The following is a 23,298-nucleotide window of genomic DNA, read 5'->3' on the forward strand; positions in this document are numbered from 1 at the left end:
AATTCTATAAGTTTAACTATGTCATAAAAGGATCACGAGAGTCCATGACATACATTAAACTGATACCATCATAGCCTATAGGTGACAGATGCCACTTTTACCATAGACTATAATGGCATTCATTTGGCAGATCTGGAAAAGATCTGATCTGTTTTTAATGGGTGCCATACATCAAACACTTTGTTTTAACATGGTAGTCTATGTTTTATTTTTACTGGACTCTGGGATGGAATCGTGTAGTCTGCTATGCTAATCTATACTTTTACCATATACTAACGTATTCTTGCCAGACAGGCCAAAAGAACGCCCTTTTGGTGTCTGACAATAGAGTACTATGGGCATGTTTAGCGTGTATGTCCAATGTATATGGTAAACATAATGTGAACAGAGTCTAAAGGTTTTTCTATCTCTCCTCTGATCCAATACCTGCTTTGGCTTAAAACGGCACTGTGTTAACACCTTAGGCTCTATGTGCATGACAGTTCTGCTATATGGTACCTCTGTATGGCACTATTGTGGAGATTTTCTCCTAGAAGCAATGCATCGGGGGGGGGGGGGGGGGTTTATCTCCTTTATACAGCATCAGATGGAGATTGCTGCAATTGTCAGTTTCATACAGAACATCTGAAGTCAGATATACAGAGGTACATACACTATTGTCTATAGACTGCTATGGATGTTACAGTACAACCTCTGAATGAGCCTTTGTGGTGGATCAGACCATTCTAGCCTTTTTTTGTTAATTGAATGAAACAGCTTACATTAGCCTTGGTTAAACTTGGAGGGGTGGAAATAAAGATCTCCATTTTCCTGTTCCAAATGCATGTGAAGCTCCATTATAACCACTTAAAGTCCTGAAAAAAAAACAAAGACAGTCCCAGTGGTTAAAATATTCATACTAATAACCACTCAGTTTATCTGCATCTAGGGAATGGATAAAGCTGTAAAGGAGTCCTAGGCAGGAGGGATTGATACAATGTCATGAGGTTACCTTACATAAAGGGGGAAGTTTAGTGAAAATAATTTTCTGATATTGATTTATAGGAACGTTTGCTAAAATCTGACACTGCACTCTGAGGAGTGCCATAGGGGGATTGAGATTGCAACGGCCATTTCATTCTGGAAATTAGCGGTGGTCTCAGATAAATTATATCTTCCTACATCCATCTTTAAATCAAGATGTTTTCAGTGGATTTCCTCTTTAGGCCGAATGCACACGATGCGTATTTGGGTGCGGAAAATCTGCAGTGTAATACAGTAACAGCGAAGTAAATTACATTTCAAGAAATCTCATGTACGTGATGAGGTTTTCTTTCTGCACATACATTGACCTGCAGTACGTATTTTAAAATCCGCAGCATGTCAATTTATCTTGCGTTTCCGCAGTTTTTACCTGCGGTTTTGATGTGTATTTTCAGCAGCAAATTATGTGCATGTAGCCTTAGAGCGCACAGTTTCTCAGACATGCTGCCTCGAGGGATGGTTAGAGTAATAAGCATTAAATAATCTGAAGTGATCTGAGCCCACATTATATCCAGAACCTAGATCCATTGACAAGGGATAATAGAGTGCAGTCCTGTCTTACCTTACATCACGCTGCTGTACCAATTCACACCCCCTTATATCTCCCACTTACCATAACGCTAACTAGTCCAATAAAACACAGAGACTTTGCTCGGAATGAATTGCCCACAGCAGCCATTTTTATTAATAAACAACAAACAATTCCACAAATCAATATACAGGAAATAAATAACCACAATTGACATAACATTGGGGAGGGAGGTTCTTGAAGCTCAGGAAGGAGGATCTGGCGCCATTCTGCCCATACAACTGTAATTTTACCCCCAGCCGTCCAAAACACAGGCTCAGGGGCACCGTGACCAACTGCAGATGGCTAACCGTCACATGTATTTACTCCTTGGGACACCACCCAGCAGGAGCCCAAATTAACCAGATCCCCCATAATATAATTTTGGGAGGGACCATCCCTACTATAAGTCCCTACCCCACCAAATTTGACCAACTCCAAGGACCCCTAACCCCACCAAACTGCCGTTACACCGTACTAGTATGTATAATAGTACAATAAAATGAAAAGAAAAGTGAACAAAAACCCCACCCCCCCTAACCAAACAGAAAACAACATGAAAAACAACCCCAAAAAGAAACGGAGGGCGGAATAACTGCTCCGTCGCTGCTTCCATTTAGACTGGCTCTCAGAACAGAGCGCAGTCTAACATAGCCTCGTGTCCCTCGGCTCCTCCCCTTCCTCTTCCCCTCGTCATGGGGCCACCCCATAGGCCTGTGGCTCGGTCCGGCTGGTCTTGACAAGGGATAATAGAGTGCAGTCCTGTCTTACCTTACATCATGCTGCTGTACCAATTCACACCCCCTTATATCTCCCACTTACCATAACGCTAACTAGTCCAATAAAACACAGAGACTTTGCTTGGAATTAATTGGCCACAGCAGCCATTTTGTTAACAAACAACAAACAATTCCACAAATCAATATACAGGAAATAAATAACCACAATTGACAAAAAATATGGGAGGGAGGTCCTTGAAGCTGAGGAAGGAGGATCTGGCGCCATTCTGCCCAAGAAACTGTAATTGTACCCCCAGCCGTCCAAAACACAGGCTCAGGGGCAGCGTGACCTACCGCAGATGGCTAACCGTCACATGTATTTACTCCTCGGGACACCACCCAGCAGGAGCCCAAATCAACCAGATCCCCCATAACATAATTTTGTCCCTCCCCCACCAAATTTGACCAACTCTAAGGACCCCCAACCCTGCCACAGCGACCATATATTGACCCCCTCAAATATGCGAGTTCCCCCACAACAACATGGCCTGCTCGATTCCTTCCTGAATCCTTAACGCCCACAGATCCACACCCACTGCATTCAAGTGCACACCATCCGCCAACCATCCTCAAAATCAAAGTGACGCACAAACACCCCACTATTTCTCACCACAAATGCAGACACAGCCCTGATTCACCTTCACCCGTGCCCTATTAATCGCCGACATGGACCTGACGGCCCTCCATGATCTACGAGGTACGATTTCCGACCATACCACCAGCACCCTGGGAAAACAGGACCATAGCCGCAGCAGATCGATATGTATGTCCCGAATCAGTTCCCGAAAAGGACGGACGCCCAGGTCATTCCCCCTAACATGGAGCACCAGGACAACCAGTACTCTGTCCAGCCCTGCCGAATGATGGAACTCTGTCAAAACCCTCGCCCACGACATGCCCCGGAATCCAAGCTACCGCAACGTGGCCACCGATCTTGCAAAACCCAGCTGGCACATGTCCAGCCGAACCTCCGCCCAAACTGCCCCCAAAGAACATACGAGTGCCCAAAGATCCACACCAGGCAAGGTTGCCAACCGTCCGTTAATTCACGGACAGTTCGTGAAATGAGAGGACTTTTGGCAACTGTCCGTTGTGTCCGGAATAAAAAGAATGTGTCCGTGATTTCTATATTTTTTTGTTGTCCAAGGAACTGCGCATGTGCAAGCTGTATGCGCCGGGTCACACGCAGGCTGCGTGATGACCTCTCATATAGTACATTGTTAGCAGCCTTCCCAGCCTCCGCGCACCACGTCTGGTGTGTAGTACTAGCAGGGGCCTCCTGCCCGCCAGAGAGGAGGAGGACAACGGAGAGCAGAAAATCTGAGGGCAGAGAGAGCGCGGCTTGGCTGGGACCTGACAGGTGGCACATGAGAATATATGCAGAGCAGGACGCTGGGCGGCCGTTACTTGAGCATGTACTGCTGATGTGTGAAGTCCCTGCCCGGCGGCCTGCTCTGCTTCTAATTCACTGCCCAGCAGATGTACAGGTCAGCAGCACCCGGGTCCTTCACTGTCTGCACTGCTAACCTGTATCACTGCTGCTGCTAAAATGTCTCTGCCCTGTACAGCCCAGTACTCCCTTGATAGCCCCTTCAGCTCCTAACCTCCCTCTGTACACCCCTTCCCCCAGCACTGGGGCACCACCTCCTGCTGAAGTGAGAGGAGACAGAAGTTGCCGAAGGAGTAGACTACAGGAAGGAGCTAAGTGTCAATGTGTCTAAAGCCAAAGAGGTGACTGGAATGTGCCTCAATGTATGTATGTATGTATGTATGTATGTATGTATGTATGTATGTATGTGTGTATGTATGTGTGTGCAGCATGTATGTGTGTGCAGTATGTATGTATGTATGTATGTATGTATGTGTGTGTGCAGTATGTATGTATGTATGTATGTATGTGTGCATTGTGTATATATGTAGTGTGTGGGATGTATGTATGTGTGCAGTATGTAAATGTGCAGCATGTATGTATAGTATGTATGTATGTATGTATGTATGTGTGTGTGTGTGTGTGTGCAGTACGTACGTATGTACACTACCGTTCAAAAGTTTAGGGTCACTTAGAAATTTCCTTATTTTTGAAAGAAAAGCACAGTTTTTTTCAATGAAGATAACATTAAATTAATCAAATACACTCTATACATTGTTAATGTGCTAAATTACTATTCTAGCGGCAAACGTCTGGTTTTTAATGCAATATCTACATAGGTGTATAGAGGCCCATTTCAAGCAACCATCACTCCAGTGTTCTAATGGTACAGTGTGTTTGCTAACTGTGTTAGAAGGCTAATGGATGATTAGAAAACACTTGAACACCCTTGTGCAATTATGTTAGCACCACTGTAAACAGTTTTGCGGTTTAGAGGAGCTATAAAACTGACCTTCCTTTGAGCTAGTGGAGAATCTGGAGCATTACATTTGTGGGTTCGATTAAACTCTCAAAATGGCTAGAAAAAGAGAGCTTTCATGTGAAACTCGACAGTCTATTCTTGTTCTTAGAAATGAAGGCTATTCCATGCGAGAAATTGCCAAGAAACTGAAGATTTCCTACAACGGTGTGTACTACTCCCTTCAGAGGACAGCACACACAGGCTCTAACCAGAGTAGAAAGAGAAGTGGGAGGCCCCGCTGCACAACTGAGCAACAAGACAAGTACATTAGAGTCTCTAGTTTGAGAAATAGACACCTCACAGGTCCTCAACTGGCAGCTTCATTAAATAGTACGCGCAAAACGCCAGTGTCAGCGTCTACAGTGAAGAGGCGACTCCGGGATGCTGGCCTTCAGGGCAGAGTGGCAAAGAAAAAGCCATATCTGAGACTGGCTAATAAAAGGAAAAGATTAATATGGGCAAAAGCACACAGACATTGGACATAGGAAGATTGGAAAAAAGTGTTATGGACAGACGAATCGAAGTTTGAGGAGTTTGGATCACACAGAAGAACATTTGTGAGACGCAGAACTGAAAAGATGCTGGAAGAGTGCCTGACGCCATCTGTCAAGCATGGTGGAGGTAATGTGATGGTCTGGGGTTGCTTTGGTACTGGTAAAGTGGGAGACTTGTACAAGGTAAAAGGGATTTTGAATAAGGAAGGCTATCACTCCATTTTGCAACGCCATGCCATACCCTGTGGACAGCGCTTGATTGGAGCCAATTTCATCCTACAACAGGACAATGACCCAAAGCACACCTCCAAATGATGCAAGAACTATTTAGGGAAGAAGCAGGCAGCTGGTATTCTATCTGTAATGGAGTGGCCAGCGCAGTCACCAGATCTCAACCCCATAGAGCTGTTGTGGGTGCAGCTTGACCGTATGGTACGCAAGAAGTGCCCATCAAGCCAATCCAACTTGTGGGAGGGGCTTCTGGAAGCATGGGGTGACATTTCTCCCGATTACCTCAGCAAATTAACAGCTAGAATGCCAAAGGTCTGCAATGCTGGAATTGCTGCAAATGGAGCATTCTTTGACGAAAGCAAAGCTTGAAGGAGAAAATCATTATTTGAAATAAAAATCATTATTTCTAACCTTGTCAATGTCTTGACTATATTTTCTAGTCATTTTGCAACTCATTTGATAAATATAAGTGTGAGTTTTCATGGAAAACACAAAATTGTCTGGGTGACCCAAATACTTTTGAATGGTAGTGTATATAGGATATATTTATAATAACAAAATTGCGGGGAAGATGGAATTGTTCTCAATTCATTGTATATTTCATGGGAACCTATCTAGTAGTTTTAACCACTTGAGCAGCCACCATGCAGTAATACATGACCTGACAATATTCCTCTGTTTGTTTTTTCTTAGATGCAGCAAAATCTTTCAAATCCACTAAACCATTAAAACGGGGCACACTATATGCTTATTACTCATTAAAGGGTCATGGGTCGGTGCCGCTATCCTGACGAGTCACATAGTCCTGCCTCCAAACCAAACTTTCCATGTTTGATTGACATCCCCTGGCTGATACAACTTTCTCGTATGCGCCATTGCCTTGTGGCACTATATACAAAGGGGGGCTGTGTGGCACTATATAAAAGGGGAGCTGTGTGGCACTGTACACATGGGGGAGCTGTGTGGCACTATATACAAGGGGCCATGTGGCACTACTAAGGGGGTGGCTGTGTGGCACTATTTACAAGGTGGATGGCTGTGGCTCTATCTACAGGGTGCTGTGTGTGGCGCAAACTACAGGGTCTGTGTGTGGCACTATCTACTAAGGGGGGGAGCTGTGCTGCACTATATACAAGGGAGGGGGGCTGTGTGGCACTATATACAGCGGGAGCTGTATATCGCTATATACCAGGGGGCTTTATGGCAATATCTACAGGGTGGCTGTATGGCACTATCTACAAGGGGGAGGTGGGGGTCGCTTTCTACAAGTGGGGTGTGACAGTTTATAGGCAGGGCTGTAAAGCACTGTCTACAGGGGGCTGTATGGCACGTTCTACTGGGGGCACTATCTATAAGGGGGGCTGCTTGTGGCACCTGGGAGGGGGGCCCAGTAAAGAGTTTTGTCTGCCTGCTATGGGGCCCAATCTTTCCTAGTTACGCCCCATGGCGGCATTTTGAACCAGGAAAGGACTGGACCGGGGGGAGGGGGCATGCCTTATTTTACTTACTTGACGTGCCGCATGATGGTGCCCATCTGTAAGAACACTCCTCCTCTCTGACGCTGTACGCAGCACGCACCGCCATACAGGAGCAGGTCTGCAGAAGGAGCGGTCAAGTGCTCTCAAGAAGAGGAGTGACGAGATGCACGATGCAAGCAGTGGCCTGTATTAAAAACTGAGCGCCACTTACAGCGCTCACGCTCCTGCCTTCACTAATTTAAAAGGTGTCGGTCGGCTGTAGCTGGGGGACCGGGACCCGGGAGTTTACTGCAAGGGAGGTCTGGGCATTTTACTGACAGCCAAGGGCTCTATGAGGGGGGAATAATCCACCCCATAGAGCCCTCACGTTACTATAATGGAAGGATAGGGGGATGCAGGGGAGGGACGGTCTGAGCGTCTGACTTACTGCAGAGGGCTCTATAGGGGGGAGTATTCTGCCCCCCCTTTAGAGCAGTCAGTCGGATGCTCAGACCCCCCTAAACCTTTCAGTATAGTAGCTAGTGAGGGCTCTATGGGGGGGGGGGGGATTACTCTCCCCTATAGAGCCCTCTGCTGTCAGTAAAACGCCCAAACCCCCCCTTGCAGTATACTCCCGGCCCCCCAGCGTCGGCCGACCCCTTTTAAATTAGTAGGTGCAGGATCGAGCTGTTACCGATCACATCTAAGTTCATAACTTAGATGCGATCGATAATAGGTGACCTAATGGATTCAGGTCTCAGCACTAGATACAGCTGCTCTGCATACAGGATACAAAGCAGCTGTATCTCAAAAAGTACAAATCATTTTCAATAATCGCTAAAACGAAGCAGCTGAAGTGCTCGTGTGAGCGCTCAGCTGCTTCGTGTCTGTTCGGCTATTTCCAGAAATAAATGTATCTGAGTACGGACTCAATACAAAGTCTATGAGCCCGTACACAGATACATTTATTTCCGGAAAAAGCCGAACAGACACGAAGCGGCCGAGCGTTCACACGAGTGCTTCAGCTGCTTCGTTCTAGCGATTGGTGGGGGTCTCCGTGCTCGGACTCCACCAATCCAAGCTTCTGACATATCACTATGACATGTCAGAGGTTTGTCGAACGTTTAGATACACTTTAAGCTATTTTTTCAATAAAACTGTTTTTTTTATGTCTGTTTTTGAATACTTCATTACCGCCTTAGTAATGGCAGCTGTCTGATTGAGAGCGTCCATTACTAAGAAGGGGCTTAGTGTTAGCCAGTAAAAAGGCTAGCACTAACCCCTTATTATTACCCCGCTACCCACCACCACCAGGAGTACCGGGAAGAGCTGGGTACGATCCAGTACCCAACCATCTCAAGTGAAGGGCACTGGGGTGGCCGCAGGCTGGTACTATCAGGCTAGGAAGGGCAAAAAACCATGGCCCTTCCCACCCTTGTGATGCTAGGCTGCTGCTGCTTTATTGTATCTGGCTGGTTATGAAAAATGGAGGGGATCTCACTTTTTTTTTTCTATTTATTTTTTAAAAAATGACGTGGGGTTCCCCCTTTTTTTCATAACCAGCCAGATGCAATAAAGCAGCTGCAGCCTAGCATCCCCAGGGTGGGAAGGGCCACGTTTTTAGGCCCTTTCCAGCCTGATAATACCAGCCTGCGGCATAACCGTCGTTTCAGATGGCCAGGTACTGAATCGTACTCGACTCTTCCCGGTATCCAGTGGGAATCGGGGTAATAATAGGGGTTGGTGATAGCCTTGTTACTGGCTAATGCTAAGCCCCAGCCTTAGTAATTGAACGCTGTCAATCAGACAGCAGCCATTACTAAGGCCATAATAAAGTATTAAAAAAAACAATATTTTTTATTGAAATCAAAACTCCCCCATGAAACCCTCTTTCACAATTTATTTTTATTAAAAGTAGATCATTGAAGTAGTCCAATGAATCTACAATGTAGTCCAAACGGTCCAGCGGAACCCACCAAAAAAAAGTTAGCAGTATTAAATTTAAAAAAACTTAAATTTGCCACAATAGAAACACCTGCTCCGCCGTTTGCTCTTGTAGGACACAGCCTGGTTTAGGCCTGAGGTCTACAAGAGATCGGGAGCATGCTGATGACGTCAACTGCCCGGCACGATGACGTCACTGCATCATGCCGTCCACGCCAGGCCACTGAACTCAGTTAAAAATCATAAGTCAATTAGGTAATAAAAAGGGGGCATAGAAGATGCATTAAACCATTTTCAGTTTTAATGCTGCGTTGTTGATCTATGATACTAAAGTAATACAGTAAGTAGAATTCTTTAAATCTTTTCTATACCTCAACAGCACTTTAGCAAATAAACAACAAATGATTTCCTATTTTTTAAATTTATATACTGCGTGTTTGTAGGTAGTGCCACACAACACAGCCAACTTATAGGTAGCGCCACACAGCCCCCTTGTAGGTAGCGCCACACAGCCCACTTGTAGGTAGCGCCACACAGTCCCCTTGTAGGTAGCGCCACACAGCCCTCAGTCCCCTTGTAGGTAGCGCCACACAGCCCTCTTGTAGGTATGGCCACACAGCCCCCTTGTAGGTAACGCCACAAAATACAGCCACCTTATAGGTAGCGCCACACAGACCACAGCCCCCTTGTAGGTATCGCCACACAGCCCCCTTGTAGGTAGCGCCACATGGGCCCCTTTGTAGGCAGCGCCACACAGCCCTCTTTTAGGTAGGGCCACACAACACAGCCCCCTTGTAGGTAGCGCGACACAGCCCGCTTGTAGGTAGTGCCACACAGCCCACAGTCCCCTTGAAGGTAGTGCCACACAGCCCACAGTCCTCTTGAAGGTAGTTCCACACAGCCCCCATGTAGATAGCACCCCCTCCCCCTTTCTGCAGATAGCCTATAGCTCCCTGAAGGAGCGAAATCCCCCTTTGGCCGGGGATTCCGCTCCTGGAGCGCTCCCCTTCATGTATCTGTCCATATATGGACAGTGACATCAGAGGCAACCCTTGAAGCGGAATCCCCGTACACAGCGTTGCCGATGCTGTGACCGGGGATTCCACTCCAGGAGAAGCCCCTGTCGTCTGTGTCCATTTATGGTGTTACCTGATAATGAAGAATTATAAAAATGCATTTGAAATATTCTCATGGTATGCTATTGGATGAATAAGAGTGAGGGTATGTTCACACGCTTAACAAAAAACGTCTGAAAATACAGAGCTGTTTCTCAAGGGAAAACAGCTCCTCATTTTCAACCGTTTTTTTAGCAATTCGCGTCTTTCGCTGAGTTTTTTTTACGGACGTTTTTTGGAGCTGTTTTTCACTGAAAAACGGCTCCAAAAATGTCTCAAGTGACATGTACTTATTTTTCGCGTTTTTAAAAACGGCCACGTAAAAATACGCCCCGTTGGTACAGAACGCCGTATTTCCCATTGAAATCAATGGGCAGATGTTTGAAAAATGTCCGAAATTTAGCTATATGAACATACCCTTATTGTCACATTGTCTCTGATTGGTTAACCTCAAGCCTACACCCCTTTTGAATGATATTATTGTAATTGAGTTTGGCAGTAAACCTCAGAGGAGTATTTTGAGCATACGAGCAGCGTCTTTGTGTAAGGCCTCATGCACACGAACGTGCTTTTGCGGCCGCAATTCCCCCGAAAATCCATGGGGGAATTGCAGCCCCATTCATTCCTATGGGGCCATGCCCACTACGGTCCGTGCATGGCCCAGAAGCCTGCACCGCAGAAAGAACGGTCATGTCTTATTACGGCCGTGTTCTGCGGTCCGGGCTCATTAAAAATAATGGCCGCAGTCATGTGCACGGCCTGTGATTTGCGGACGGTTCGCGGCTGTCACTCCGTGGCCGGCCGGCTGACCCAAAAATCACGGCCGCGCACATGGCTATGGTCGGTCGTGTGCGTGAGGCCTTATTCCTCCTCTCTCATATCGATATGAAATCTCCTGATTAGGATGCTGGATAAAGTTCCTGGCGTGAGTGTTTGTTGGACTCGTCTAAATTTCAGTCTAATATATTTTGAGCCATTGACTTCCACAACAACAGTAAAAATTAAAAAAAAAACATTTTTATTCAGTGTTAAAAAAAATACACAATTAAGTATCGCCGTGATCGTATCGACCAGTATAATAAAGTTAACACGTAATTTAAACCTCATACCTGCAGGGTAAAGTTAACATGTCATTATTACCGCCCTGTGAACGCTGTAAAAACAAAACTCGAAAAACAACGGAGGAATTGCTGTTTGTTTTTCTATTTCCCCACAGAAAAAAATGATACATTTTCTGAATCAATTCTATGTGCCCGCAATGCTGGTAAAAAGTTATTTAATACATTCTAAGTACCCACAACTCCTCTTGCAAAAAACAAGTTTGCAGAAAAATAAAAGTTAGCTTGGGTTCCCACTTCGCGGTCAATATGCGCTTTCTACAGCGATTCACGTTAAAACCTCACCTTTATGCCGCGATTTCTCGACCGCGGTCCCAGCAAAACACGCATTTTACCGCGACATTTAAACCCAGCCTTATGGCCCTGAACGCAGTGATGAAAAATTGAAAAAAAAAGTAGCTGCTTCCTCAAAGTAGAAAATAGATGCGACCTGAAGGGGTTAACTACATTACAGGACTCGTCCAGTGTAAACATCTCCACGTTACTTGTCTCCATCCAATAACGGCGCGTCCGTCACTGAAACACGCGTCCAATCAAATGACAGGGACACTCAAGAATAACCAATGAAAACGTGCTGCTTGATTTAAAAGCTGGTGCCGGTAATCAGCTGAAGCGTTCTGTGTTCCGGCTCTCTGAGTACGGTACGTGGCGGAGGAGTGGGCGGCTGGGCGGTGGTTACGCCGTGTACTTTGTTTGTGTTACTGCTTTTCCTGTCGGTGCCCGGTAAATACTTTCTAAGGTCCTGCTGGCGCCGGGAAGCGTCTTGTTGCTGTAGAATGCTCTAAATATGTTCCGTGCAGATGGAGTGCGGCGGTTTGTCTGTCACGTGGCGGTTAATTGCCTTGGTTAATAGTAGTAATATTTTGTATAATGGTAACCTACGACTTGCCGGCTTCTATGAAACTACGACTCCCAGCATGCACTAACAATTGTTAGTGTTTAGGGCATCATGGGAGTTGTAGCTTCATAATGGCTGGAGTGCATCAGGCTAGAAACTACTGATGTCGGTTTTTTTCGTTTTTGTGGCTGAGCTCCGTGTACCAGGCTCCTCTGCAAGGACCACCAGTTCCGGGCTTGTTTTCATAGTTCCTCCCATTTATAAAAACCAAACCCAGTAGGGTAGACGTCCTACAATTGCGCTGGTTTCTGATGTCAGGTGATGCATCTGTAACTGATGTTCTCTAGGAGGTTTCACCCAACTCTCCTGGCGTCCAGAAAGGGAAATCTACTTGGTCACGTGGTGACTCTTCACTGTATAATGGGTTTGCACTGGTGTAATGGCAGTGGTGGTCTTTGTAGCACGGCTGTCCCAGAAACTGGCATGAATTGGTATAGACTGCCATTCAGTGGCTTATATTCTGCAGACCATGAAGCTGTTAGAAAATCAATGGTATAAAACATCACAGGAATGTGGTCCTGATCTTCTGTTCTATTACAAAGTGCAGTTAAAACCATCCTGGTTTTGGAGAGTGATGGGTTAATGAAGTAGCGGAGCCGGAGATGGCACAGGAGCCCTGGTCCCCTCACATAGAGGTGGTGGTTTGGGTAATTGAAGTATATTTGTCAGTTGATGGTCATTGGGAGCGGTTCATTCCAGGCTGTAGACACTGAGGACACGCACATTGATATCGGGGGGGTTAGCAAAGGAAGAACTGGGAGCTGCACCCTGGCAAAGTCTTTTTGGTGCCCGTCACCTGGTGGGCTTGGTTCTTCTCACCCATATGCCGTAAATAGAAAAATGTTGTGTAGGTTTGATGATGGCACTCAGTCCATACAGGTAGTAGTAGATATGGTACGTCCTTGTATTACAAGAACGGCTATTCACTTTTATGGCCTGACTGTAAGGGTATGTTCACATGCTTACTAAGAAAACGTCAAATACGGAGCTGTTTTCTTTTCAGACGGTTTTTGACCAACTCGTCTTTTTCACTGCGTTTTCGTGGCGTTGTTTTTGGAGCTGTTTTCAATAGTCTGAGAACTGCTCCAAAAACGTCCCAAGAAGTGTCCTGCACTTTTGACGGGCCGTCATTTTACGTGCCGTATTATGACAGCGACGTGTAAAATGACAGCTCGTCTGTACAGAACATCGTAAGACTCATTGCAAGCAATGGGCAGATGTTTGCTGACGTATTGGAGCCGTCTTTTCAGGTGTAATTTCAGGAGTGAAACATCTCCATTACGCCTGAAAATTGGTCGTGTGCACATACCCTAAATACTACTTTCACTGCAGGGAAAATGTGTGGCTGGCAGCCGCTTCCCCTGGTGGTAACTGTGGATAAGTCAGACCTGCATGCTACTTTTTGAAAAGGGGTTGTCTTCATGTTGCAACCTTAAGGCCTCATTCACACGACAGGGTTTCCTGGCCGGGTGCCGGCCGTTCATAAATCGGCCGACACCCGGCTGCATTAGGAATAATAGACCCCTAATGGGGCTATTCACACGACCGATTTTTTTTTTTTTTTTTTTTTTTTTTTTTTTTTTTTTTTGACGGCCGGGAAAACCGTCCGTCAAAAAATAGGACATGCTCTATCTTCGCCCGGGTACCCGGCCGCCCGGCTCCCATAGAAGTCTATGGGGCCGGGTAATACACGGCCATCACCGGGATGTGTCCCGAGTGATAGCCGGGTTTTCCGGCGCTTGCGCTCTCTCTCCTCCTCCTCACAGCGCAGAGTGCATGTGAGGAGGAGGAGTTGATGCCATTCTGACGAATGGCATCGCTGTACACTGTGGGGCCGGGGTGTACAGCAGGTGGAAGGGAGTGCTGCGCTGGCTCCCTTCCCCTGCTTGAAAAGCGCCCTGGCCCGGCGACACCTTTGATGGCGCCGCTAGCAGCTGCTGTAGCGACGCCACTATAGCAGAGCAGGGAGGTATCTCCCCGCTCTGCTATGTGCTAGCCGCACTTTAGCTCCTTGAAGGAGCAGAATCCCTGTGTTTTCGGGGATTCCGCTCCTGGACAGAGCGCTTGATGTCTCTGTCCATATCTGGGCAGTGACATCAGGGGAAACTCCTGAAGCAGAATCCCCGAACACATGGGGATTCCCCTTCAGGAGTTGCCGCTGATGTCACTGTCCGGATCTGCCCGGCCCGGCACGGATGCAAAACTTAATGCAAACCGGCCGGGCAAAATGGCCGATTTTACCGGCCGACACTCGGGCTCAGGAACGACCCGGTCGTGTGAATCCCGCCTTAGGGTAGGTTCACTTTTTTTTTTAATTTTTTTTTTTATTTTGAGGCAGACTTTGCTTTGCCTGCACGCTGATTTGCAGTGTTTTTTGCCCGTGGCCATTGAGCGCTGTGGGCAAAAAAATGCAGTGAAATGCACTTTCTCTGCCTCCCATTGATGTCAATGGGGGGGTCAGAGACAGAAGTGCCCAAAGATAGGGCATGTCTCTCCTTTTTCCTGCAAGACTGTTTTTCCGCTTGTGGTAAAAAAAAACGCCTCCGCCTCCCATTGAAATCAATGGGAGGCATTTTCGGACTATTTTTTTAAAATGGAAACCGTGTCGGAAAACGTGCCGTTTTCCGACACTGTTTCCATTTAAAAAAAATAGAGTTGAGAAAAACCTGTGAACATACCCCAAGTCTGTCACTCGAGTGGTGTATAGTGAAAACAATTGCCTTTTCTACGTAGGCTTACAAAATACTTCTGTGAGACTTTAGACATAGCAGCAGAGTGGAGGTTGTAAGTGTAGGGGGAGAAACATCCTATTCAGGGAGGGTGGAGAACACGATATGTACTAAATCACTCTAGATAGGGAGGAAATCAGAGTGAAGTCTGTAGAGAGAACACCTACTGAATGCTGTGCAGGGGGAAATTGCACACCCCTTAACAAGGGATGGTCTGTAGAAAAGGGAAACCAGTACAGAAATAAAGCTGTGCTGATAAGAGTTAGTGAAGGCAGCATCCTGGACTCTGGCTTCATATCCAGCATGTATTACTAGGAAGGACAGTCCCACAAGAGTGGAAACTAGGAGTAGGTTGTAAATGGGATATCGGCAGATCTGAAATGAAGGAATAAACTGTAGCCTGACAGTTAACATATGATATAACATGTGAAAGGTGTCCTTAAAGGCTATGTAATCCTTTGAAAGGCTTTTTTTTTTTTTTTCAAATAAAAAGGTCAATGTGTGGTGCTACCTTTTATAAATAGTTTTAATTTAAAATAAATTTTAACTTTTTGAGATACAGCTGCTCTGTATTCTCTATACAGAGCAGCTGCATCCATCCAGTTCTAAATCCTGTTCCCGTCAGATCCATGAGTGAAAGCGGGTGCTGGGTTTCTGACGCGCAGGATCCAACTGTTATCCATCACATCTAAGTTCATAACTTAGATGTGATTGACACAGGATCCACCTGTAACCTGGCACACAGGACCCACTGAACCAGTCAGTTCTGTGGGACTGGATTCAGGTTATAGCGAAAGATATAGCTGCTCTGTGTATGGAGCAGCTGTATCTCAAAGCAAAAATTAATTTTTAATAAATTAAAGTTGCACCACCCTGACCTTATTAAAAATAAAATAGCCTTTCAAAGGTTTACATAGTCTCTAGAACAAAACTAGAATACTCCTGTAGTGTTGGGGTGCTGTTGACGGCTTCTGCGAGGGATATGTGGGCAGCGAGTCATGCAGAGATGCCCTTCAAGTGATCGATACTAATCTATATTTGGGCTTTTGCCTGAAAGGACATGTACAGGGAACACGCCTAATCTTTTATATATAATTTATTTTATACTACTTTTCAGAATTTGACGAAGAACAAAAAAATGGCAACCATGATCTTCATTGACCAGGAGAATGGTGATGTTGCTGCTTCACTGTTGTCCAAGAATCGTGTAAATCTGTCAAATGCCGGTAAGTTGTATTTAGCAACTCGACAGTCCTGGTAAACTTTCCATTTTTTTATTTTATTTTTTTTTTACATCTGTGCTGGCCAAACTCTGAAGAGAACTGAAAGATTGAAAGAATCTTGAGGATAGAATCACAGCTGAGATCATAGTTCAGCTACTTGATAGCCCGGACTGTGGAGGGTCTTGAGGACTGAGCACCACTGGTTTACGTAATGATGTGCTTGACTTGAAGGCTCGGGCTACACATAGTTGTGCTGAGATCTCAATCGTCACTCATGCGGGGAGAAGCTGCATCCACCTTGCAACTGTCAAAAGTTCAGACACTACGAGGCCAAAAAAATCCATAACAAAAGAAATCTGAAATCCTACTTCTGTAGCATCAGGATGCTGTTTTTTCTTTCTCCTCTGTACAAACCAAACAGCCCCTTCGGTGACACCCGTTCTCCACAAATCTTCATATGACCTAAATGTCTGAGTTGGCAACACCAGTTTAAAGGTGTTGTCCCATAATTAAACATTTTATTTTTTTTTTGCAAACAAATAGAATTTATATTTTAAGTTAAAGCGTAGCTAAACGTTCGGGGAAAAAAAATGTAAACTGCTATTATGTCCCTCTATGTGACTTCATTACTCCTAGCAATTTTATTTTCACTTCAAAGTATTATTTTTTTTTTTCTTCCCTTGTGAAACCGTCAATCTATTTTCTCACACTTCCTGATTCTGGCCAGTTGCTAGGGGCGTGTCTAGGGGGTGTGTCTTTACTGTGTGATGTTACGCTTTGTCTGTAGTGAACTCTGAGGTGATCATTACAATACTGTGAGCGAGCACTGAGCTATGCACAGCAGCACAACACATTATATATAGAGATGTGAATATCTCTGCACACTCCAGAGGAGAGCAATCAGGTTTTTTTTTTCACATTCCCTGGCAAGTGCAGAGAAGATAAGACAGGACGGCAGGGTGATTGAGGGGGGGGGGGGGGAGGGGGGACTGATGGAGCAGTCCTCGTCTTATCTGATGCTAATTAGCAGCTCAGATCGGTGTCCTGAGACGGGGAGAATCTGAGACCAGTGCACACAGTCTCTTCCATGAACTGTATAATACATAGAGGCAGACAGACCTTCCTGACATCAGGATGGGGCCACCACCCACCTGTACTCACAGGCAGCAGAATTCGTACACTGATACATTCAGACGGTGTACGGATTTCTGCTAGCAACAGGAGACATACAAGAAATAAAATGTGGTAGAAAAGTGTCAGAGTGGCCATTTAAAACACAAAAAGGAGCCCAAATTCATTGATAAAGTATATTACAAAACATATTTATATTACACATGCTGCTAGAAAAGAAAAAGTTGATTGAATGTTTAGTTACGCTTTACACTTTTTTTTTTTTTTTTTTTTTTTTTTTGGGGGCCACATTCTGTTGAGGGAATACAAAGAACACCAGGGCACAAGTTTCTGAACACTAGTCCAGGTTATCCCAGCATGTAACTTTTTAACCCCTGTATACTATAAAACATATAGCAAGTTGCTTCTGGCATAGTATGTGAGTGGCTTTCTCGCTCTAGGTCTGCGTCTATCAAAGTGGGTGGTCCTTCATCACCCAGCATGTGACCATTAATTTAGACTGGGAAACTACATTTCCCAGAAGCAGGTTTTAAATATACATGTGGCTATATATTTTTATTGGTGGATTATCTTCAGTGCATCCTTGGCTGTGACTGTACACAGGTCTGACAGCCAAGGATCTATTCCAACTGCGCATACTCCCCGCTATAGAAACATGGTGGACTGCACATGTTCAGCCTACAGCTACAGAACTACTGGTGGACATAACCAGTAACACAACACCAAGGTATTTTGCATGTTGGGGGGGGGGGGGGGGGGGCTAATTTCTCAATAGCCATGCACAATTTTTTTTCTATTGTATCTCACATACTAATTTTTACATGTAGGGGACAATAGTCGTCACCTCTGTGGGATTATTACTTTAGCATTGTTTGTGCAGTAACTGCATGAGATGTATTCTGGGGATGGCTTTCTGACTTATTTTTCTCTGACTAAAGGTAGGACTGTTGTCAAAGGCCACCAGGGTAAAGCTTTTAGTGATTCTGCATCAGAAGAAAAGACTTTAAGAAAAGCTCTAGGAAATGTGAACAAGCAGGTGAACCAGAAACCTGTGCAGCCTCTGAAAGGAAACGTGACAGTAAAGAAGGCGGCAGCTAAAAAGGTACTGAATGTGTCATCCTGTAACCGCTTCCATGCACCGCACCCTCCACATTACCAACCTGGTCAGTGAAGTGACCTAAAAATCACGTCCTCTGCCCTGACAATGTACATAACAGACGAGCGCTTCACATTGACCTTCTAAGATGGCATAGAAGAACCTAAGACGACGATGACTGCACTGAGATCTCACAAAGATGGAAGCCAATGGTATTATACAGCCATGAAGGAGGATCTGTTACTAGTTTATTAATTCCCTATCGCTTAACTAATCTAGGTGCTTTTTTGCTGACCACTAGTGTTTTTGCTTTCTTTTAAAGAGACTTATTTGCAGTTATGAGCATTTTTATAAATGTTAATGTGGCTTTAATAGCCATATAGGAGGTGACTCCTTTTCACTCTGAGTGGGTTAATATTTTCTGTATGACTGTCAATCGTCATACAGCTTCTCCTCCTTCCCTGCCCAGCAACACAGCCTGACAATATAGTATACAGCTTCCATTCCCGACTGTTTTACTGGTGATACCTCTGGTTGTATCACGGCTAGAATGGCTGGTGTCCTATTTGAAGTGATCCCCCCCCCCCTTCCCTCCAGCCTCCATCTCTCATACTGTGTGAAGCAGCTTCATGCTGATGGGACAGCGTCAGAGGTTGTGAGTACCCACTTGGCTAATCTAGGCTCACTTGCATATTTAGAAAAAAGCTAAACTTTTAAAATTGTTTCAGACACCATTGTCACTATCATTACCAGTGTGACCGCACCTATCAGATAGGGCATCACTAAACTAGTGCCAGAGCCTCTTTAGGTGTTGCATGAAGAATAAAATGGCACAACCGCTAAATCTCATTACTTACAGAAACTGTATATATAATTGTGGGAGGTTAGACTAACAATTAACTTCACTTTTTCTCTCATCAGGTTTCTAAAGCTTCTCTTAAGCCAGACAAGCCATGCTACCCTGAAATAGAGACGTTTATTCCCTACAATCCTGCAGGTATGTTATATACTTTATAAAACTCTACAGCTATACTATGTTTATGTTGAGAATTTGGGTCTTATCTATATACACCCTCTCTATATTTACCTGACATGCTTTCACAAGCTGAATAAACCTAGGAATCTGAGTAAATTGTATTGTTCCCTCCCCATTGACTAATATGATGTAAAATAGGCTTGGTTTTTCAGACATTGCAGTCTGCCCTAGTACCATGTCTCTACAGCAAAGTTAACAATTAATAAACTATCAGCCTACACTGGAGAAAACACTTCTACTTTGTCACGAGTTATGGCCATGCATGTATTGATTCTTATATTTTTAACCTGTCTTGTAGATTTTGATACCTTTGCTGTCCCAGAGAAACATAAATTGAGTCACCTCTCCCTGGCTGGGGTTGGTCTTATGGTCAATGTGGAGGATGCAAAAAAGTTTGAGTCACTACTAAGTCTGGAACCATCTCCAATGGAAATTCCTGCCTGTAGCTGGGAGTCAGGTTAGTTATCTTTATTGTGGTGGGACCCAAGGGCATCGGCTGCTCATCTTGACCCATCTTAATGGCCCGTAAGAAGCCTGCTGAGGGCTAGCGCGTATGGGTTAGTGATCTAGTACATCGTTGTCCAACAATCTTAAGTTATTTATCAGGGACATTGCAGTCCCACTAGATCATCTTCACATTGGTTCTAGTGATCAATAAGGGTCTTTACTCATACTCCCACCAATCATCTTCTAATCTGTTGGGATTTTAAATGTGCAACATGGCTGCTTAAAGGTTGTGTGTATTCCGGCATGTCCAGACTCTTATAAAGATGGTGTGACTGGCTAATACCTTAAGTCACTTGTGCACTACAAACCAGCATTGTCCATATTTATAAAAAAAATCCCTGTTGGACTGTCCACCACCCCAATGCTACTAGCCATCCCCCACTCTAAAATGCAGTGCCAGCCGTAGTGTTATCTACCACTTTCCTAAACGACACCAGATCCTTACAAGGATGTAGATCCAAGTGGTCACTGGCCATTTCTTATTGTTATAACATGTTTGCATTGCTACTTGGGTATATCTGTCTTATGTGATCATTCTATATTCCAGATGCAGCGGACTGTCTCCCATCTTTCCTCGCTACTCTGGAAGAGATCACGTTGGAATTGCCCCCAATCCTACAATGTTAACCACTTTTTACTTTCCTTTAAAATTGTGTTCATTGTTAATAAATTGTTTTAAATGTGTTTTTTTTTTTTTATAACCTGGTCTCTCTCCAATTCTTATATATTAGAGGCAATCAATATGGAAGCATAAATGGCCATATTTCTGGGAAAGATTTTTCTGCGTTTTGTGGTAAATTAAGATCTGACATTGGGTTCTATTAACACTTTACTGCACTGAGGGCTTTTGCCCTGTTTCCCTTTGGGACCTAAGAAATTTTGATTCTGGCCATAATATATAAAGCAGGTGACCTTTCACTGCTGATAGTTTCAGTTCTAAATATAAAAGCGATGCTCAAAGCCATCTGGTGGGGGTGTCGAGGTCTTTACAGGTAGATGTCTCCTTTTTAGCCACTGCCTTAGACTTTTCACATCCTGCGCTAGGGCTCCGTTCTGAAGCCATAGGTTTCCATCACCATTGTTTTCAATGGTGACTGATCTAGTGCCAATGGTTACAGTTTGTCGCCGTTGTGCAAGGGTTCTGTCGTTTTGATGGAATCGATAGCGTTATTGAAGCCTTACTTAAAGGGAATGTGTTGCCAGAAAAACATGTTTTTTTTTGTTTTTTTTTAATTAAACATTTAGTGTGTAGGTGATTAAACATTGTTCAAATTTTTTTTATTTTCACGAGTCAGGAAATATTATAAATTAGATTCTAATTTATAATATTTCCCATTGCTGGTCACTAGATGGAGCTATTCCCAAAATTGCAGCATTGCAAAATTGGGTAAAAAGCCCTCGCTCTAGTGAGCTCTCAGCATCCCCCCCTCCTTTATCCTGGCTAGTGCCGGGATAAACGAGGGGTTTGAATGGTGTAACCTCCTACACTGTGTGTCGCCATTTTTTGAGCTAACACACAGTGTAGTAGGTTTACATACAGTAGTAAACACACACAAACACGAACATACATTGAAATCTCTTACCTGCTCCTGCTGCCGCGGCTCCCTCCCTCCGGCCCGTCCGCTCCGTCTGCTGCCGCTGGTCCAAGTGCACAAGTCCGGAAGCAGTAATCTTACTGTCCGGCCGCGACTTCCGGTCCACAGGAAAATGGCGCCAATTTCAAATTGGACTGTGTGGGAGCAGCGCATGCGCAGTTCCCACACAGACGGCGTACACAAGTGGATGGGACGGGAGCCGTTCGCAGTCCCTATGGGACTGTGGCTGCCGTATTCCATGTCTGTATGTGTCGTTAATCGACATACAGAAATGGTAGAAAAAATGGCAGCCCCCATAGGGAAGAAAAAGTGTAAAAATAAGAAAAAGTAAAACACAAACACACAAATAAATATAAATGTTTTTAATAAAGCACTAACATCTTTAACATATGAAAAAAAAATTTGTTCCTTTAACTTCTCACTTCCCAAGAAGCCATCTGATAAAGATAATACAAAAACGGAGTACAAGTAGGAATAGTAGCAAAACCATCTAAATAGATGCATAAACTAAGAACACCATGGATCAGGCCCCATGCACACGACTGTAAAAAAAAAACCTCAATTTTTGCAGACAGCAAAAAAATGGACCCATTCACTGTCATTGAACGCAAACACCTTTCCGTAGTGCTACGGATGGGTGGCTGTGCCGTAGAAATGTTCTGAAAATTAGGGAACATGGCCGTTATTTTGCAGGCCGTGCTCCCATACTTTGTATGGGAGCATGGCCCGAAAATGCAGCTGGCTGTGCCTGCAATTGCAGGCCATGATTGTGGGCACGGTGATTGTGCATGGAGGCTAAGAGCTTGGGCAGAGTCGGCCTCCATGCTGCTACCCTGAGAACTAAATGGTAGAACGGAGTAGCCTTGGCAAGCTGGGTACAGGGAGTAGCGGCCCCCCACATGGCTGAGAAGGGCTGTAACAGGAGTGAGGGGGATGTGCAGCAGAAATTCAAAATTCCATCTTATGGTGTATTAAGATTTGGCGTGCTTTAGCTTTTGAACTATAATTTTTCATGCTGTGTATTGACTGACTATGTTGTTTTTGATTCATAGGATGAAAAGAAATGGAACGTACCACCAAATATAGTGATAGCTATACACATGGATACCCGTTACTGTAGGATATAAATCAGAGCATGTGACTATTAGACATGTTTTCCAACCAAAGTGAGCTCTAGTTGTGTTGAGCCTGGTGGCCAAACTTTCCTCATCGTTGATGTGTCAGAAGTGTGTGAGTCATGTGTGAATCCCATTTATGGGCAAAAGGAAACCTGGATATTAACCCCTCTATGGCTATATATGGTCCAACTGCCGATGCCCTGTGCAGTTGTCACGTGTATAAAAGTTGTCAGCCTTTAATGGGGTTTAATGAGTGCAGTGCTGCTTTAGTGTGAGCTGTGCACATGTCTAAATCATGCTAAAAACATATGGTTGTTAGTAGGGTTTAAACTACACTTCGGCCCTTAGGGTAGGGACACACGGAGGATATGCTACGTAATGTACACAGCATATCTTTCCTGGAAACTGCAGGGAATGCCAGATGAGAACCATTGTGCAGTGGTTTTTTTATTTTTTTTTGGGTGGAATGTCTGCTGTGGAAATACTGCTGAAAAAAGTGCATACCTACGCCTGGGTGTTATGTTGACGTGTCCCTCTGCCCAGAGGTCAGCCTGGTATGATGCTGTAGTCCAAGTGACCGCTGCAGCAGTCACGTGATTAAACATTATCCCAGGAGGCCGGGCTGCACTCAGAACAGAGGATCCCATCACTATGACAACAGCATGTGGTATACGGATTTATACGTTCTAACTGCTGATGCAGTTCGCATGTGTATAATCATTGACGGCCTGGAACAATGCTTTGAGAGCCCTGGAATACCCCCCCCCCCCCCACACTGTAGATGGTGTCACCCACAACCCCCCCCCCCCCCTGTAGGCAGCACAAAACACTCTGTAGATGGCGCCA

At 44.8% G+C, this 23,298-nt stretch overlaps 2 protein-coding genes across 6 annotated transcripts in view; one reads left to right on the forward strand and one right to left on the reverse strand.

The window, feature by feature from the left end:
• The window catches only part of LOC142748913 (securin-like), an 87,331-nt gene extending 75,690 nt beyond the window's left edge, over nucleotides 1-11,641 (reverse strand). Inside the window, exons 1-2 of the mRNA XM_075856299.1 lie at nucleotides 11,405-11,641; nucleotides 762-854 (exon numbers count right to left, since the gene is read on the reverse strand). The gene's annotated coding sequence lies outside the window, so the exon portion shown is untranslated. The remainder of the gene's footprint in view (nucleotides 1-761; nucleotides 855-11,404) is intronic.
• Nucleotides 11,642-11,654: 13 nt separating this feature from the next.
• LOC142748910 (securin-like) lies at nucleotides 11,655-20,440 on the forward strand. Of its 5 annotated transcripts, none has more exons than XM_075856291.1 (6): nucleotides 11,655-11,760; nucleotides 15,864-15,972; nucleotides 18,039-18,202; nucleotides 19,118-19,193; nucleotides 19,531-19,689; nucleotides 20,287-20,440. In XM_075856291.1, the coding sequence occupies exons 2-6, from the start codon at nucleotides 15,885-15,887 to the stop codon at nucleotides 20,364-20,366; spliced, it is 567 nt and encodes a 188-aa protein (XP_075712406.1). In that variant the 5' UTR covers nucleotides 11,655-11,760; nucleotides 15,864-15,884; the 3' UTR covers nucleotides 20,367-20,440. The 5 variants fall into 5 exon arrangements, with proteins under 5 accessions (XP_075712406.1, XP_075712407.1, XP_075712408.1 ...); XM_075856292.1 differs by having other exon boundaries at nucleotides 11,759-11,842; XM_075856293.1 differs by lacking the exon at nucleotides 11,655-11,760 and adding an exon at nucleotides 12,116-12,275.
• Nucleotides 20,441-23,298: the final 2,858 nt, after the last annotated feature.

Source organism: Rhinoderma darwinii, chromosome 3, assembly GCF_050947455.1.
Source record: "Rhinoderma darwinii isolate aRhiDar2 chromosome 3, aRhiDar2.hap1, whole genome shotgun sequence".
Lineage (NCBI taxonomy): Eukaryota > Metazoa > Chordata > Amphibia > Anura > Rhinodermatidae > Rhinoderma > Rhinoderma darwinii.

What these genes read in the sequence shown, in the direction of transcription:
- LOC142748910 (XM_075856289.1), top strand. Translation starts at nt 12,441, where the DNA reads ATGAATTGGTATAGACTGCCATTCAGTGGCTTATATTCTGCAGACCAT. An exon ending in AAGCTGTTAGAAAATCAATG is followed by an intron (nt 12,510 to 15,863) that starts GTATAAAACATC and finishes ACTACTTTTCAG; the next exon opens with AATTTGACGAAGAACAAAAA. An exon ending in TGTAAATCTGTCAAATGCCG is followed by an intron (nt 15,973 to 18,038) that starts GTAAGTTGTATT and finishes CTCTGACTAAAG; the next exon opens with GTAGGACTGTTGTCAAAGGC.